This window comes from Patagioenas fasciata, chromosome W (assembly GCF_037038585.1).
Source record: "Patagioenas fasciata isolate bPatFas1 chromosome W, bPatFas1.hap1, whole genome shotgun sequence".
NCBI classification, from domain to species: domain Eukaryota; kingdom Metazoa; phylum Chordata; class Aves; order Columbiformes; family Columbidae; genus Patagioenas; species Patagioenas fasciata.
In genome coordinates, this window is record NC_092559.1 from 56,115,000 (window position 1) to 56,134,647 (window position 19,648).

General features: G+C 39.7%; 1 protein-coding gene across 1 annotated transcript in view; it reads right to left on the reverse strand.

Moving 5' to 3' along the window:
- Positions 1-19,648, reverse strand: part of LOC136115688 (ras GTPase-activating protein 1-like) — a 107,955-nt gene that overhangs the window by 66,769 nt on the left and 21,538 nt on the right. Inside the window, exons 2-6 of the mRNA XM_065861895.1 lie at positions 15,205-15,354; positions 9,493-9,628; positions 8,402-8,472; positions 1,539-1,656; positions 511-542 (exon numbers count right to left, since the gene is read on the reverse strand). Of these exons, the coding sequence (XP_065717967.1) occupies positions 511-542; positions 1,539-1,656; positions 8,402-8,472; positions 9,493-9,628; positions 15,205-15,354 (507 nt within the window). The remainder of the gene's footprint in view (positions 1-510; positions 543-1,538; positions 1,657-8,401; positions 8,473-9,492; positions 9,629-15,204; positions 15,355-19,648) is intronic.

The following is a 19,648-nucleotide window of genomic DNA, read 5'->3' on the forward strand; positions in this document are numbered from 1 at the left end:
GTATTAGATTTTAAGTATTTAACAAGTTGGTATTCACTGCAAACAGATTATTCTAATAGTCTCCTGCTTTTTGCTTAAAGTGTTAGCACATGAAGCTAATATAAAGTGTTACTATTACATTATAATTCCTCTAATGACATTGTGTTCCCTCTCCTGCATTTAGAGTTGAGCAGAACTGAAAAAAAAAATTACCTCTAAGGCAAACTGTATGTGTATTAAAAAAACCCCACAAATTGGAAAACACCACACCCTGCATTGTACATGTTCTGGGTTAAGTGATCACTCAGAGACACATCCAAGATTTTATCACTGCAAAACCCATTAACATTAGGCATAAGTAATACAAGACTCCATGTCAATTACCTATGCATCTTCAATGAGTATAGAAGAAAAGTCTTAAGATCAAAAAACAAGTACATACAGCTTTGGTTCACCTTCCCAATCTCATAGCTAAAGCTTACAAACAGTTATTTTATGATTTGCTTTTAATAACAAAACAAAAATCCTTACATTTTGCCTTCATGTGGATCTTCTTCTCTTCCCTAATAGGAGAATTAACATATTAAGTGCATGACAACAGTATGCTTAAGTGTAGAAAAGTAAACTTCATATGTTAAGTCCTTCTTAGTGCTGTTTATTTCTACAGAAGTCCAAGACATTTTTGAACTACATGGCTTATTGCACAGTTTATGTGAAGAGGTTTTCAACTTCGTTCACTAAGTGGAAAGTCAGCCATAATACATTATTTCACAAGACTGTTTCTATCACTCTTCAAGTCCTTCTTTACATGTGGAAACTTAAATCTCAACTTTCCTGAACTTCAACCACTAATGTACAGTTAGATAATCTAACACTACCATTTAAATTTAGATATAGATGTGAGAAACAGGTAAAGCAAACTCTACGAGCAAAATACATATGTTGCAAAGCAAACATCATCAGTTCTTTATCAGGACTGGTAAGTTTAGGGAACTGTCTAATAAGTTCACAGTATCATTCATTTGCATATGGACTTGTTTGAATAACATGTGAATATGTACTTTGTTCGGATATTGAATTAGACTTAAAGGTTTGTTACACTATTTAACAATTGGCAGATTCAGTTACTGCAGGACAGTTTAGAAAAGTACATAAATTCAGGCAGTTAAACACCAATAGTTTGTGATTATTTCAATGTTAGCCTACGCTAATGATGAAGAAAGAAGGAAGGAAGGGGAAAGAAGGAAGGAAGGGGAAAGAAGGAAGGAAGGGGAAAGAAGGAAGGAAGGGGAAAGAAGGAAGGAAGGGGAAAGAAGGAAGGAAGGGGAAAGAAGGAAGGAAGGGGAAAGAAGGAAGGAAGGGGAAAGAAGGAAGGAAGGGGAAAGAAGGAAGGAAGGGGAAAGAAGGAAGGAAGGGGAAAGAAGGAAGGAAGGGGAAAGAAGGAAGGAAGGGGAAAGAAGGAAGGAAGGGGAAAGAAGGAAGGAAAGGGATGACAATGATAAAACCTCACACATCACAAATCTCAGTTCTGTAACAATTTTGAATATAAAATTACTTACCACTTCTTCTACCAGGTCTTCTACAATAAGACCTTGCTCATCTGTTCGTAGGTTTGTAACCCACATCCAGCCATCTTCCAATTCATTATGGACAATAAACATATCTCCTTTAAGGAAACTGAAGAGAGTTACAGTAAGATTTTTGTTAGAAGTACAATCATAAAACAAAGTTTAATGAACACAATCAATTCTTGAGCACAGTTTCAGCAAAACATTTGATGAAATCTGATCATGAAAGACATTTATTTATCTCAAGCACACCATGTATTTTTCACACAGTTTAAGTAGCTATGATAGATGAATATTTATCCTTGTTTGATTTACATTTAGAATCTAATAGATACTTTAAAGTGTGCTAAGGATGCATAAAAAACCCCATACCACAATAACATTAAAAGATATTAACTTTTTTTTAATCAAGAGTGATCAAATACTAAACACAAGTAAAAGCAATCAAAGATTCCCTTAATAGTCTAAGAAAATAATAGTATTATCAAAACATAACTTTGTATAATAAAGCCTGTAGAATACCTACTATTTAGGTCTTTGCATATGAAGATAAGTGCTAAAAAGAAGATACAGAATAGTTCCTTGAAAAGACATGCAGTTAGCTACAATAAGAGCATAAATACAAATCATTAAAGGCTAGTATAAGTTATTCCCTAAATGTAATCTCAAACTCAGGTGGTGCTGGTTTTGGCTAGGACAGAGTTAAATTTTCCTCATAGTAGTTTCTGTAGGTCTATGTTTTGGATTTGTGATGAAAATAGTGATGACAACACACCAATGTTTCAGTTACTGCTGAGCAGTGCTTACACAGAGTCAAGGCCTTTTCTGCTCCTCACACTGCCCTGTCAGTGAGTAGGTTGGAGGTACGCAAGAAGTTAGGAGGATACAGACGGGACAGCTGACTCCAACTTACTAAAGGGATATTCCATATCAGATGACATCATGCTTAGCAATAAAACTAGGAGTGGAAGTTGGCAGGGGGACAGTGCTCAGGGACTGGCTAGTCATCAGTCGGTTTGTGGTGAGCAATTTTTTCATTTGCATCATTTGTCTTTCTTGGGTTTTATTTTCCTCCCTCTTTGTCAGTTAGTGGAGTTTTTTTAATCCCTTACATTTTTTTTTTTATTTCCTTCTAATTATTTAACTGTCTATCTCAACCCACAAGTTTGTTTCTCATTTTTACCCTTCCAATTCTTCCCTTGTCCCACTGGGGGGACAAGTCCTTTTGGGCACTCAACATGGGGCTCAAAGGGTTTGAGTTAACAGATTTGACCAGAGTGTATTAGAAGAAATTATGATCTGTTAACAGTTGCTGGTCACAATACTGATTTATCTGTTCTCAATAGTAGTTTATTTTATCTGTGCCATGCTCCCTTTTTTGCTGTACATGTTGAAGACTGGTTTTGGCTTTTGCAGTTTGCTGTGCTCTATAGTGCTTAGTGGTGTTTCTCCTGGAAGATCTATTATTAAAACACTGGCCTTGAGCTTAATCTGCTATTTGGGCTCTGTACTGATGCCATTACTGTATTTCAGGAATCATCTCATGGAGACAATTAATGGTTACACTGACCCCGAGAGGTTTATTTTTGCAGAAGAAATACAGAATGGCACCTTCACCCCCTAATTCCGTGATGTTTTCTCCCTTGTTACAATATCTCTTCCTCTTGGTACTTCTTCAGAATATTGTTTCAGCTTTTTCCAAGGTTAACCAACTATTTAGGAATATGACCCAAGCTGCATGGCAGCATGGTTACAGGTGACAAGGCATGTGGGAGAATATGGGCAGGTATCTAGAAAGGTTGTCACCTCTGATGGTCTGGGACTTAACTCTCAGATCCTGAGAAAATGACAGAATGTTTGAAAAAAAATGCCCTGGCTATTCCAAAGAGGCACAACTTATCACCCTGTGCTGGGGCCTGACCTGCACCTACTGAACACTGCTCAGCACCCTCAAGCAGTAAAGAGGGTCTCTGGATCTGAAAACATACAAACACTGTGGCTGAATCAGAGACCCAGCCTTCAGCTATACGAGTCACTTCTATAATTAAAAAGAAACAATGGAAATGGAAGTCAACTCATTTAGTAAGGGATGAAGAAGCTTCTCCTAATAGGGAGCAGGAGAAAGAATCAGAAGAGGCAGGCTGTTCTGCAGCAGAGAAGTCAGAAGAACAGGAGGGAGAAGGGATTGAAATCATAAATGAGACAGAAATCACTCAATCCCTGGGTATGCTCAAATGGAAGAAGAGAGTTTACAGATCATGGAAGGAGGGGCTGGCCACTTGGGGAGAATATAAGGCTGTTGTCAGAGGGTGTAGGGAGGCAACTAGGAAAGCTAAGGCCTCCTTAGAATTAAACCTGGCAATAGGGGTCAAGGACAACAGGAAAAGCTTTTTCCAATACGTGGCAGATAAAACTAACACCAGAAGCAATGTAGGTCCACTGATGAACGAGGTGGGTGCCCTGGTGACAGAAGATACAGAGAAGGCAGTTACTGAATGCCTTCTTTGTCTCTGTCTACTCTGCCAGAGGCTCTCCTGAGGAGCCCTGTACCCCTGAGGCCCCAGAGGAAGGCAGGTCAATGGAGGAGTTTGCCTCGGTTGATGAGGACTGGGTTAGGGAGCAGTTAGGCAATCTGGACATCCATAAATCCATGGGTCCGGATGGGATGCACCCACGGGTGCTGAGGGAGCTGGCTGAGGTCATTGTTGGACCACTCTCCATCATCTTTGCCAAGTCTTGGGAAACAGGAAAGGTGTCTGAGGACTGGAGGAAAGCAAATGTCACTCCAGTCTTCAAAAAGGGCAAGAAGGAGGACCCGGGTAACTATAGACTGGTCAGCCTCACCTCCATCCATGGGAAAGTGATGGAACAACTTATCCTTGGTGCCACCTCAAAGCATATCAAGGGTAAGAGGGTCATTAGGGGCAGTCAACATGGCTTCACCAAAGGGAAGTCGTGCTTGACCAACCTCATAGCCTTTTATGAGGACATAACAAGATGGATGGATGATGGCAGAGTGGTGGACGTGGTCTACCTTGACTTGAGTAAGGCATTTGACACAGCCTCCCACAGCATCCGCACAGCTAAACTGAGGGAGTGTGGTCTGGATGATCGGGTAGTGAGGTGGACTGCGAACAGGCTGAAGGGAAGAAGCCAGAAAGTCTTGGTCAATGGGGCGGAGTCTAGTTGGAGGCCTGTATCTAGTGGAGTGCCTCAAGGGTCAGTACTGGAGCCTATATTATTCACCATATTCATCAATGATATGGACGAGGGAATAGAGTGTACTATCAGCAAGTTTGCTGATGACACTAAGCTGGGAGGAGTGGCTGATACGCCAGAAGGCTGTGCTGCCATCCAGCGAGTCCTGGACAGGCTGGAGAGCTGGGCAGGGAAAAATTTAATGAAATATAACAAAGGAAAGTGTAGAGTCTTGCATCTGGGTAGGAACAACCTCAGGTTCCAGTATAAGTTGTGGAATGACCTATTAGAGAGCAGTGTAGGGGAAAGGGACCTGGGTATCCTGGTGGACAGCAGGATGACCATGAGCCAGCACTGGGCCCTTGTGGCCAGGAAGGCCAATGGCATCCTGGGGTGTATTAAAAGGGGGGTGGTTAGTAGGTCGAGAGAGGTTCTCCTTCCCTTCTACTCTGCCCTGGTGAGACTACACCTGGAATATTGTGTCCAGTTCTGGGCCCCTCAGTTCCAGAAGGACAGGGAACTGCTAGAGAGAGTCCAGCGCAGGGCAACAAAGATGATCAAGGGAGTGGAACATCTCCCTTATGAGGAAAGGCTGAGGGAGCTGGGTCTTTTTAGCTTGAAGAAGAGAAGACTGAGGGGTGACCTCATTGATGTCTACAGATATATAAAGGGTGAGTGTCACAAGGATGGAGCCAGGCTCTTCTCGGTGACAATCAATGATAGGACAAGGGGTAATGGGTACAAACTGGAACACAAAAGGTTCCACTTAAATTTAAGAAGAAGTTTCTTCTCAGTGAGGGTGACAGAACACTGGAACAGGCTGCCCAGGGAGGTTGTGGAGTCTCCTACTCTGGATACGTTCAAAACCCGCCTGGACACATTCCTGTGTAAACTCATCTAGGTGTTCCTGCTCCGGCAGGGGGATTGGAGTAGATGATCTTTTGAGGTCTCTTCCAGTTCCTAACATTCTGTCATCCTGTGATCCTATCCCTAAGTAAGCTGCAAGAAATGCGAACCTGTCAACCAGGCAAACAAATTATCAGCTGGTTACTCCAATGCTGGGATATTGGAGCCAACAGTCAGAAATGAGAGGGTAAGAAAGCTTGGCAGCTGGGATCCCTTGCTAGAGATAAGGCCACTGACAAAGGGATTGGAAAGGGGGCACGAGTCCTCAGTCTTTGGAGGTGGTTCCTATCGGGTGTGAAGGACAGGTATCCCTTCAAGGAAAATCTTGCAAATTCCCGAAGTGCAGGTATCAAGTATCTGAGGGAAATAGCTGTGGTGGTGGTGATCTATAGCAACCTGGATGACAAAACAGGTATCCAAAAACCCACATGAAATTGGGTGCACACGGTCCACATGACAAAAGTTCGTATTAAGTCCACCGACATAGTACACCAACACCCTGGCGATAATGAACTGGACAGACACAGAGGCACCAACTATAGATGGACTGGCCAGACAACTCCAAGAATACAAAGGTAATCTCGCTTCCTCCCTACAGGCCTGCGTCTCGGCTGTGGAGAAACTGTCCAAACAATTGTCCCAGCAATTAAAGAATGATAGGTCTTCCTCACTCATGCCAACCGATGCCTTAGCTATTATGAGTCAGCCTTTTTGTGTTCAGGGCAGAGGGTTATCAGTGGTGCACACCACATGCCACCCTATGGTTCTATCTGCGTGACCACAGGGAGGACATAAGAAAGTGGGATGGTGAACGTACTGGAGACTAGAAGCTTAGGTACAGGAACTGCGAGAAAAAAACAATAGCCAAAAGACATCCATCCAAGAAAATTACTGCTCCAGTGTCTGTTGGTGATTAGTTGCTGGCCAGAGTTAAAACACCACCCCACCAGGTCATATGAAAACCTTTCACTGGAGCACAGGGGGACTTCTCAGTCAAGTCAGATGATGCATCAGGGACACAGGCAAAAGCTATGAGGTACTGAAGCTCATTAACTACTACTTCAATACAAAATTAGATAGCAATTTTCTACAGAATGTCTCTCATTTGAGAGGATGTGATGGATACACCCACTCTGAGTGAACAGTACTTTGGTTCAGACAATACTGACAAGCAGGCCTGACTGAAATCAGCCCTGCTGTGCAAACCTTGAAAATTGTACTAGGAACCAAACATTGTCTCAGGAACCACAGAGCCTAGGCCATGTCTTATCAGGAGCTAACAATACCAGCCTGAGCTGGGACTAGACAAAACTAAAACTACTACAGCTGCACAACTGCACATACACCAAAAGGGGGTTGAAGTCAATCACTTTACACTATAAATATCTGTAGCCCTCTGCCCTCCAACCAAGCCCATTGAGCTCTCCTGTACAGCACCAGTCTGCATGGCAGTGATTGCCCCCCTCAAGAAGGGATGCCTCTCAAGGTAACTCCTTGAGGTCGAGAGACCCCTTACTTATATCTATAATGAAGTAAGCAACATTTTATATTAGGTGTGAGAGTATATTGTATACTAGCAACATTAATATAACCAGCTATAGCTTAACTATTACAAGCGCAGTAAGAAGTTGTCCGCTATCTGAACCATCATCTAATCACCAACTGATTATTTAAATGATGATATACATGATAATTTAAATGATTTTCAAATAATTATTAAATCACTGTTTAATTAACATTCAATTATTGCTTAATCACCATTTGGTTTTCAAATTGAAACTTCATTTGGAGAAGTATCAATTTATTTTGGTAAAAACTAACTGCATTTAATTATACAGTGCAGAATACTGAAATACTGTCAAAAATTAGTCACCTTTTTAGTCTAGTATTCACGCTATAAAATAAAGACCATGGTGAAGCAGAGATAGCCACTGCAGCCCATGGAGGACCATGGTGGAACAGATACCCAACTGCAGCCCATGGAGGACCACATGCCAGAGCAGGTAGATGTGTTCAGAGGAGGCTGTAACCCCACTGAGAGCCCACACTGAAGCAGGTTTTCTGGCAGGACTTCTGACCCCATGGAGAGAGGAGCCCATGCTGGAGCAGGTTTGCTGGCAGGACTTGTGACCCCATGTGGGACTCACCCTGGAGCAGTGTTTCTGAAGGACTGTACCCTGTGGAAAAGACTCACACTGGAGCAGTTTGTGAAGAATTGCAGTCCATGGGAAGAACCCACATTGGAGAAGTTCATGGAGGACTGCCTTCCGTGGGTGGGACCCCACAGTGAAGCAGAAAAAGAGCTTTAGGAGGAAGGAGTGGCAGATACAATGTGTGATGAACTGACCACAACCCCCATTCCCCATTTCCCTGCAGTGCTTGGGAGGAGGAGATAAAGAATTCAAGAGTAAGGTTGAGCCTTCATGAACAAACTTACATTTTTCTCAAAGTGGATAAGCCTTCTAAATTAGTAATGCTCTACTTCTAAAGTAAGTTTCATAGTTCTAGCAATTAAACGTAAGTCCCCTTAAAATTAATACAAACAGTGTACCCAAAATAAAAATGTTATTGCTATATCCATGGTAAAAAAAAAAAAAAAAAAAAAGAGGAATCGTACCTTTAATATCCCAGAGCGTTAAGTCTAAGATGCAACTGGAAAGTATTTGCATAGTGAACATATACCAAAATCATTAACATTTATAAATATTCCAAGAATTTCACAACTGCTTCTACCTGTTATTAAAACATACCTTATTTCATCAGTTTCTGGCACTTTGGTATAAGGTAGAATTGCTCGAACTCTCCTTCTATCCTCCACAGGCTACAATTTTAGAAAAGAGTGCAAAGATATTACTTTTCCCTTTCATTCTAGTACAGACTTCCTCTCCCCAACACTATGCTATTCTGAGGCAAAAGAGTGGTAATAGTAATTTGTATCCCTTTGCTAGTTTTAAGTTTTCAAAGAGTCAAAAATAGTAAGAGCTGGTAATGCTTAATTCTGAAAGTTACAAACAAAAGTTCTCATTTTGTTTCTAGCCTTATAACATTATCAGTCATGTTATCTCAAAAAAAAATACCAATAATGTAACTCCCATGAAAGAGTACTTCAGAACTTTCTTCCACTTAGTGGAAATTTATGAAACTTCAACATGCAGAAACATCTTTATTTGGGAAGGGGGGGGGGGGAGGGGGCACAGTCTGCAGGTGGTTTGGGGGTGATGTTTTGCCTGGGGGTTTGTTTTTTGTTTTTGTTTTTTTTTTCTTTATTTTTTATTATTATGTGGGGATTTTGTTTGTAGGGGTTTGTGTGTGTGGTTTTTGTTTGGGCAGGGTTTTTTTGTTTGTTTTGTTTTAATTACTGATTTTGTCTTAAGGATAGCCACTTGAAAGAAGCCCAGCTTTCAGGAACTTTGGTTATTTCCAGTATGCTTATTTTGAAATCTTTGCTATGAAACAGTACTATTGTTTTGAAATACATTAATTCAGTGTAAAACCCTAGAGGCTAACTACATTACAATGGTGCTCTTTACTAGCCAAAACCCCCACATTTTCTTATCTCATTTTACATACAATGTTAGTACTGCATTTGGAGATAATTGCAATACCTGATATCTAGATTTCTCATTACATATTTTCATTTAAAAACTTTTTTTTTTTATCATTACTTTCTATCAGTAAGAACATGTTTATATTTTCCTTATACTTCACCATACACTGAGATAGGTCTAGAACTAGGGGAAGCTGTCTAGAATGCTTTTTTCATAAAAAAATATGAATATCAAATGCGAGATTAATTATATTAATATTTAAGTTAATGACATTTAAGAATTTTACTACTGGCCTCTGGAGGTGCTACTGGAAAGAACAGTTTTTCCCCCTTCAGCAAACAAGACACGTGACTATAATAACCAATTAGGTCTGAGAGAGAAGCAAAGCGACGTCCACCAATGTAATAGTCTCCGCACATGGCAATAATCCTGTTAATAAAGAAAAATAAGCTTAACATAAGAAAGTCTTTTGCTACAAACCATTGGGGTGTTTTTTGATGGTTTTGTGAGGTTTTTATTTTTTAAAAGGAAGTTAGGATAACACTGAGTTGTTAAAGCAGGCTATGTTCAACAAAATGCAACATTACAAACAAACACACACTATATATATACACACACACACACACCCCCCCTTAACTAATGAATATCTCATCAGCAATTACTGATAAACATTACAACATAAAAATATTTGAAGACTGTACAAGAGATGTAGATTTACAAAAAAAGTAAGCAGATTTTCTAGAACTAAATGAAATTAAACACAAAAATGTAATAACTGGCATCCTGGACAAATGCCCTACTACATTAATAGAGATAACAGCATTAATACTTCTATCATGCAAAACACACAGGTTATATAATAAGACTATATACATTTGGAGAAGTATCAATTTATTTTGGTAAAAACTAACTGCATTTAATTATACAGTGCAGAATACTGAAATACTGTCAAAAATTAGTCACCTTTTTACAGTTAGTCTAGTATCCACGCTATAAAATAACTTTGTAATAACAATGTACACAATTTAAAAGCCTGCTAATAAATAGGAAAAAATGCTTTAAAAAAAAACCATTTCAATAGTTTAACACAAAAGTCTCATAAAATTGCTCATCTTGCTAACTTATGTAGTCGGGGGAGGGTGTTGTGTAGGGGTTTTTTGTTTGGTTTTGTTTGTGGATTTTGGTTTGGTTTCTTTGTTTGCGTGGGGTGGTGGTACATATTTTAGTAATCAGATTTGTGAACACACATGTCATACCAAAAAAATGGAAGACATCATGTCTGTTCATATTGCTATGCAACACAAGTTCTAAAACCAGTCAGAAATAATTAATATAGGTAAGACAGTTAACAGTTTTCGAATCATTTGTATTACACAAGAGTCATTTGTACAAGGAAAAAAAAGTACGTAATATTTTTGACCAGACAATCCAAAGAAACAATCAGTTACGTAAATTGATGGCATCAAGAGGACCTGAATTTTTCCAGCAACACAGAAGTTTGACAGCAGTCCTGAGAAATAACACTTCTTTAAAAATGTCAAGAGCTATCTGGAAAAGCAACTTGGATAAGGGAGAAAATACCAACAGAAGGAACGAACTATTCCTTTAGCGATATAAAGAGGAAAAAAAGAAAGTGAATGAGACATTTGATCCACTTAAAGACTAAAATTTTTGGTAAAAATTGTGAAGTTAGCAGTTTTATGAAACCTACAGAACACTAAAAACAGTTTCCAACAAATCATGAAGTAAATGGGAAAAACACCATACTCTCCACCAGAACTCTTGTTGTAGAGTGCCATCATTTTTAAAATCATAGAATCATTTAGGTTGGAAAAGACCTTTAAGATCATCAAGTTCAACCATTAACCTAACATTGCCAAGTCCACCTATAAATCATGTCCCTAAACACTACAACTATTTGTCTTTTAAACACCTCCAGAGATGGTGACACAACTACTACCCTGGGCAGCCTGTTCCAATGCTTAATAACTCTTTCAAGTGAAGAATTTTTTCCTAATACCGAATCTAAACCTCCCCTAGCCTAACTTGAAGCCATCTCCTCTATCACTTGTGACTTGGGAAAAAGAGACCAACACATGTCTTTACAACCTCCTTTCAGATAGTTGTAGAGAGTGATAAGGTCTCCCCTCAGCCTCCTTTTCTCCAGTTCCCTTGGCTGCTCCTCATAGGACTTGTGTTCTAGACCCTTCACCAGCTTCGTTGCCCTTCTCTGAACTCTCTCCATTACCTCAATGTCTTTTGTGTCATGAGGGGCCCAAAACTAAACACTGCATTCAAGGTGCAGCTTCACCAGTGCCAAGGAAAGAGGGGATGATCACTTCCCAAGTCCTGCGGGTCACATTATTTCTGACACAAGCCAGGATGCTGTCAATCAACACTCCCAGGTCCTTTGCCACCAGGAAGCTTTCCAGCCACTCTTCCCCAGGCCTGCAGCATTGCATGGGGTGATTGTGACCCAAGTGCAAGACCTGGCACTTGGCCTTGTTGAACCTCATAGAACTGGCCTCAGCCCATCGATCCCGCCTGTCCAGATCCCTCTGTAGAGCCTTCCTACCCTCAAGCAGATCAACATTCCCACCCAACTTGGCGTTGTCTACAAACTTACTGAGGATGCACTCAATCCCCTCATCCAGATCATTGATAAAGATATTAAAGAGAACTGGCCCCAATATTGAGCCCTGGGAAACACCACTTGTGACTGGCCACCAACTGGATTTGACTCCATTCACCACAACTCTGGGCCCAGCCATCCAGCCAGGTTTTTTACCCAGTGAAGAATATGGCCATCCAAGTCATGAGCAGCCAGTTTCTCCAGGAAAATGCTGTGGGAAACAGTATCAAAGGCTTTATTAAAGTCTAGGTAGACAACATTCACAACCTTCCCCCATCCGCTAAGCAGGTCACCTTGTCATAGAAAGATATCAGGTTAGTCAAGCAGGACACACCTTTCATAAACCCATGCTGACTGGGCTTGACCACTTGGTTGTCCTGTATGTGCCACATGATGGCACTCAGGATGATCTGCTCCATAACCTTCCCCAGCACCACGGTCATACTGACAGGCCTGTAGTTCCCTGGATCCTCCTTCCAGCCCTTCTTGTAGATGGGCATCACGTTTGCTAACTTCCAGTCAACTGGGCCCACCCTGGTTGGCCAGGACTGTTGATAAATGATGGAAAGTGGTTGGTGAGTACTTTTGCCAAAGGAGAAAGTCTTATGATATGCCTTCACAAACCGAAGTCTAAGAATATATAATGTCATTGATCAGTGAAGATAAAAATATGCAATAAAATACAAGAAATTGAGAGAAACTATTAGTCATCTAATAAAATTTCACTTAGAGAAAAAATATTAACATCTAACGTCATGTTATCTCTGTCTCCAGTTTCCAGAAGACAAGGTATCTCAAAGATATTTCAAAACAAACTACAGTACAGAAGGTTAAACATGTCTGACTACTTAGTTTTCTACTTAGCATTTGACTTCTTTACAAACCTCATGAACAATTCAAAAACAGAAGGAAAAAAATTATACTCATCTGAGTTTCTCAGCAGTTAATTATTTATCTGTAGTTGGTTTCTTACACTTTTATTCTATTTTTCTTTAACAGGTCAGTATTCTGATACATACCTGCTTTAAATATCTCTCTTCTCAAGTCAGTCGTTTAAACTATATTAGTGTAAAACATATACCAAGATCAGTCTTCAGAGATTAAACTTGAAGTTTTTAAGCATAATAGCACTGCAAGGGGAGTCCAAAAATAATATAACTTTAACGATCTAAACTAGATCTGTTGGCATATTTTGTACCATATTCCTTATAAAATCCATGACAAATTATTCAGAGATTAGGCTTCTAAAAGAAATTTAGTGTTTCACATTTCATTATTAAATCAAGCTCAAATGAAACCTTTCTTCAGAATACACAGGACTAGTAAATACAAAGATTCCTGTAATCACAGAAAATTGTGAAGGACAAGATGAAAAGATAAAGATTTTCCTTCCCAATATTTCATATCACTCAGCAACTCACCAAAATACATATTACTTCAGCCAAAAAGAATTTAGTTCTGATGGACTCATACACTATCTGTCAATCATATGCTGCATGAACATATGTCCGTATCCAACTTGAGGGAAGAGGATTTGGAGAACTTTCACCTAAAATATTGGTATTTTAGTCAAACAGAAATATGTAAGTAAAGTTTAATCTGAAAAAATATCACTTTTAGGGAACAAATTATCAGTGAGATCATTGAGAAATGGAAATTTCATTCATTTTTAGAAGGCTGCAATTGGCGAAGAATAAGCTTTGGTCAAAGTGACATTTCCAGTCTGTGGGACCCAGTGGATGCATCCCTATATTTGGCTGAAATAACTTCAAGACTGCCATTCTTGAAGCTGAAAAACTACTTCAGTGTAGCACCTGCCCTTCTAATAACAAAAACATATACACTCTGCAGTCAACAAATGAAACCAAAAGCATGTCTATTCTATGAAGAACAGTATCAAACAAATTAGTTTCCTTTGAATAGTTATCTCTTCACATATTTAATGGATCCAAGAATGAAGGGTTCTTTAAGATTTGAAAATATTATAGGGATCCCTTTCTTAGAAAGCAGTCTTTAATGGTTTCTAACTGAAATGCCAGAAACATTTTTATGGTGGGCACAAAACAACATTCAACACCTGATATTGATTACGATAAGAAGATCGTATTAAAAATAAGATTCTTAAAAACAGTACTTACTGAGGCTGTTTAGCCTGGAGAAAAGGAGGATGAGGGGAGACCTTATCGCTGTCTACAACTATCTGAAAGGAGATTGAAGCATGGAGGGTGTTGGCCTCTTCTCCCAAGTAGTAAGTGATAGGACAAGAGCAAATGGCCTCAAGTTGCATGAGGGGACGTTTAGATTGGATATTAGGAAAAAATTCTTCACAGAAAGGGTTGTCAGGCATTGGAACAGGCTGCCCAGGGAAGTGGTAGAGTGACCATACCTGGAGGTGTTTAAAAGGCATTTAGACAAGGTTCTTAGGGACATGGTTTAGTGTTAGAGTTAGGTTATGGTTGGACTCTATGATCCTGAGAGTCTCTTCCAACTGAAATTATTCTATGATTCTAAAATTATTAATTTTCTACTACTACATAGTAACCAGTTTGCAAACAAAAAGCAGTATAGCTGAGAAGCATGAATTGTTAGCTCAGACAACATGATGCAAACATTAGTATGCTATTTCTGTTTGCTTTGCAAATGAATTAGCTTTCTGTTTATTTTTTTTATCTAGATAGCTGACAAAGGTTTTTTCTACTGCTGAAGATGCATTTGATATCCTATTTTGGGAAGATGAACATTATACTGCAGCACACTACTTGCTGACTAACATTCAAGCGCTTCCCAGAATACATCTCATTTACACCAAACTAGAATAAATTAATGTATATAACTTGCTAATGGTAAAATAATCCTGGTTACAATTTCAGATAAAGGAATATTTATAGTTAGAACAACTAATTCTAACACATACTGAAAGATGATTCCCGCAAATCCTAATATTATGAACTATATAACCTCTTTGTTTCTCCTTGTTATTTCTTTCTTCTAAAGCACACAGATTTGCTATGACTTTGACATTCAAGTATGTCCTGTAAACTGCAGTAACTGAGGAACGGACTCAAAACAATCTCATCAGATTACTAATAAGAAGCCTGCATGTTACTGTAAATTTAGTCACAACAGCTTTAGACAAGCACCTCTATTCTCATGATGTTTGTTTTCCTTACACTTTAATTTTTTAGCCTGTAAAGGAGTTTTAAGTAGCATGGTTTAAAATAATTCAACCCTAGTAAAGAGCTATACCATACATGGATAAAAAAGTAAAAAATATTCCATTTATAATAATTGTTTTCTATACTGTACTAAGTTCTAAGATCACAAATAAACAGGTTATAGTGTTTAAAAAAAAAAAAAAAAATTTAATTCTCACCTAAAATGATTGACATTTATTTTACTAAGGAATGAAAGCACAAAGGAACCTGGTCTCCGATCACTCTCTCGAATAAGGTAGCTTCCAGGTTTTCCCGCTTGTCGAAGACGTTCTTCTGCAATTGCTCTGTCGAGTTTTCCATGATACCACCTAAAAAACAATGTAACAATGGATGTCCTTAGAATTTAAGGCTTCTGTTTCTTCTCACAGAACAGACTTGTAAAACTAATGAAAGTTCTCAGTTATAACTGAAGAAATTCCAAATCTTTCTTCAAAACAGTTACCAGATGTTTACATGTGCAACCTCTCTCAAATTATTTATTTCCAATACACAGAATTTTTAAACCTTCACAGGTTCAGATAACCCATTTCCCCAAATAACTCACACTGGAAGAAAGCACTCCAAACCATCCAAACAGAGGACAAAGACTCTCTATAACCAGCTTTTACTTTCCTTCCCAATTTGCTCATTTTCAGTAAACGAACAGAATCAGAGGTAACTGATTTGACTCAGGCTGTTGTAATTAAACTCAAGGTTAAAACACATATTTGGGAAAATGTTATCTGCATCATAAAAAAATGAAAGCATAAAGAAACAAAACTTCTTCCCTTCTTTTATAATTTTTCTTTGAGGAGAAACAAGGTATGCCAAATGAAACAAGAGTTCAAAGTAACCTAAAGCTAAAAAAAAAGGGTAGGGAGAGTGTAACTGTTCTGACTCAGGCTGTTGTATTTAAACCTACCCAGGCGTCAATTCAGCCTATAACTTGTTTCTCAAATGACAAACACAGATAACAGTATCAAAACCTGCACCTAAACTAAATGACAGCAGTCACCAGACAATATTTCAGGGGGGAAAAAAAAAAGTCTTCCCCAAATCCAACACGCAGCTTATTAAAAGCAAATACAGATGCACAACACTTCACAGACTGCAAAATATGACAAAAGAACATTTAAGGGGAAGGTTATGTGGGAGATTTGAGGGATTTTCTTGAAGTTAATGTGTGGATAGGTTTCTATTAGATGGAAATTTGTTATTGAACTAGCAGGCCCAAAGGAATTTCAAGGCTACCTCGTCAAGCTGAAAATATGATCTGCTGTGGGAGTGGGGCAGTTCTGCGGCTGCAGGGCAGCAACACGATGTAAATCAACAGACCTGTTAGCAGTGAGACTCGGACGCGTGGACAGCTCGTGGACATAGACAATGTCCAATCAGTTAATGCATGCTTTGAGGGTGGATACGTGATCAGGAAATAGCTGCATATATAAGGAGGCTTGTTTCTGTAATAAATGGCTTTGTTTGAATTCATATTGGATTGTATGGAGTCCATGATTTTTCACCCTCGTAAGTGGTGACCCCGACACGATCTGTAAGGAGAATTTACGGCGAGGGGACGACTGTTGCGAAGAACGAGCCCCAGCTGGAGAGAGCATGGCTGGACCGTGACTGGGACGTGGTCTGCGGACTGTGTGTCTCCTGATTGATCGCTACGGAAGCAACGGAGGAGGGATAGAGGATCTAATACAGTTGCAATGGACACCCAAAGAGGTGAGCAGCTGGGGGCGAGAGGAGATGGAGCAGAATATTTTTAAAGAAGAAGAATAAATACTGCGGCTCCTCTCGCATATCCTCTCTATGAGAGGGATGAAGTATGAGGAGAGTAACCTCAAAAGACGATTAATTCGGTGCAGAGGCAACGGGTTTCCTGCCGATCTGCCAGGAGCTTTTCAAAGAGAGACTTGGGAAAAAGTGGGAACGGTGTTGTGGAAGGCAATCAGTCTCAGTGAAAAAGATATTCTCGGCCTTGTGACTGCCTGGCAACTGATAATTACTACAATGAAGCAATTAAAAGCTGAAAAGACTGTTACACAAGGCGCGTTTGCAGCATTAAGTCCGAAAATAGATGAAAAGACTGTTATGAGGATTAGTGACTCAAAACTTAAACTTAAACTTAAACTTTGGGACGATATAGGACAGAAATTACGGGATAAGGTCAGCACTGGAGATAAAGAAGCTAAATCATTAGCAACTACATGGAAGCTTATAATTACTACCTTAAAAGATTTTAGGGCTGAGCGGTCTGCTGCTGCCAGAATTTTTGCAGCGTTGCAGCCTGATAAGAAACCTGAAAATCGCTATGAAGCTTACCTGGTTTGTGTCTTCGATACCCTCCCTACTCCATCCCCTGTTGTGCCTTCGGCACCCCCGATAGCTCAGCAGTCTGGGGCGGGGGTAGGAAAGATGCCGAGCGGGTGGCCTCCTACACCATTACCCAACCCTAGTGAGAACAACAATTGCAAAGGATTGGAATCAGACGACTTGCCCAAAGAACCTGTAAAAGCTGAGAATGCTAAGGTCATAAACAAGTGTACTATCAGTCCTTTTACCAATGTGCATCCAACCTTTACCGCCTTTTAACTCTCCAACTTCCACGAGAGAGCAGAAGGAGTCACCGGATAAGAACTGGACAAAAGAACTGTGTGAAAGATTGGATCAGTTAATAGCGAGTGAATCCAGCAGTTGGCAATGCAGTCATGATGATCGTGACGGGAAAGGGGGAGTGCCTGGGGACTCGGGCTATAATTGGCACACTACAATTACAGGCACTATTAGTTTCTGAAATCCTGAGGTAGTCAGCAGACCTCACATATCAAGCTAGGATAAAGGTGCCTGAAACCGACAAATCAGCCTAATCATTTGCAATTATTAATCAGGGTCCCAATGAGAATTACATGCAATTTACTGACCATCTTCAAGAGACCATCAATAAGCAGGTTGAAAACTTAGAAGCTAAGGACGCACTAGTGTTGAAATTAGCAGTAGAGAATGCTAATGTTTGCTATCAACGTGTTATCTGTGAGTTTTACAGCACATATTACGTGCTTCTGTGTATTGCCTCTCTGAAAATCAAGCAGCTTGTCAGGAATGTGAGTTAATTGTTTTGCTGGTTGTTGTTGCTTGCAGTTCTTTCTTTGTGACACTGTTTATGTGGGTACACCATGGGCCTTCTCCCAACTTTTCCCACTCACGCTGCAAGCAGCCCTGTGCTCCCCCCCCACCCCCATGGTTTTCACTTAGGAGATGGGGTCAGGAATGACTGTTTTCAGTCGTGTTCCTAAGAAAGTGGTATTGGGAGGTGTTTTACAACATAGGAAAGCACTTGGAAATATGAGAAAGGAAAATCTTGTGAAATAGTGTAATTAATGGTGGCTGCTGTATAAGTTAAATGATTGGGAAAAGTGGCTGGAGGATAGAACCTTGAAGTATAATACTATGTTGCAATTAATGTTGCTTTTAAGAAGAGGAGAGCAGGACAAAATAAATCTCTACAAGAGATCATTAAATCATTTCAGACAGTTTTACAGGTGGAACAGTTTGAACTTCAACAAGCTGAGAGAGAATTAACTGATAACACACAGGTCACAGTAAACTTGCTGAAGTCTGCAAGATGCTTTCCTCATTAATCTGTTTTCTTTGTGGGTATCTGTTTAAGCATATTACAGTTTAATAGGTCTTTGTCTGTTATATGGTACAGTAAGTTCACAGACTGTTAAATCATGAGAATCCACTGACTCAAAATGTGCATTTTGTAATAACACAGAAGATCATGAATAATTTAGTTCTTTACTGCGTGAATGTGATGGTAAAATTTTGTGTGTAGTAGATGAAGAGAAGTTCACCCAAGGAAAAAGTAAAGGATAAGTGGACTCAAGGAGTGGACCCCCCAGTTTGTAACAAAATCCTGGGGAGATATAAGAAAGAAACTAGAAAAACTCAAAGAGAAAAGGAGAAACAAAGAGTAAAGGTAAAAATCTTAGTAGTTGCAGTGAAGGAGTAATGGTTTGAACTTCAGCAAGCAGAGAGAGAATTAGCTGATAACAAATTAATCACAGAGAAACTTGCAGAACTGTCTGCAAGATGCTTTTTAGTACTATTTTTTTTTCTTTGTAGGTATCTGTTTAAATGTATTACAGTTTCATAAGTCTTTGCTTGTTATATGGTATAGTAAGATCACAGATTGACCCAAAATGTACATTTTGTGATGATGAGCAATTTAGCTCCTAACTGTGTGAATATGGTGGTAAGGTTTTGTGTGTGATAGCCATTACTTTTCTTTCTAGCATGCTAGCTTTATTCCAGCATCCAAACTTGTGCAACTCTGTGATAGGCTGTGTCTCATCTTGATGTGCTGGATTTGGCTCTTTTGTATGCACACCATGTAAAGAACCCTGTTTTTGGGATAACAGATGTAGCCACCAGATGAGACACTAATAGAAGCCTTGCCCAGTCCAGCTTGCTGCTGCAGCAGGGGGGCAGGTGCCGATAGGGCTCCAGCGCGCACTGACCTGTTTTGTCAGGGAGACCCAGCGGTACCTCTGCCTGTCTGAGCAGTAAGCAGTCCAAAGGTGCAATGCAAAATTGAGATATTGTCTTGAATAAGTG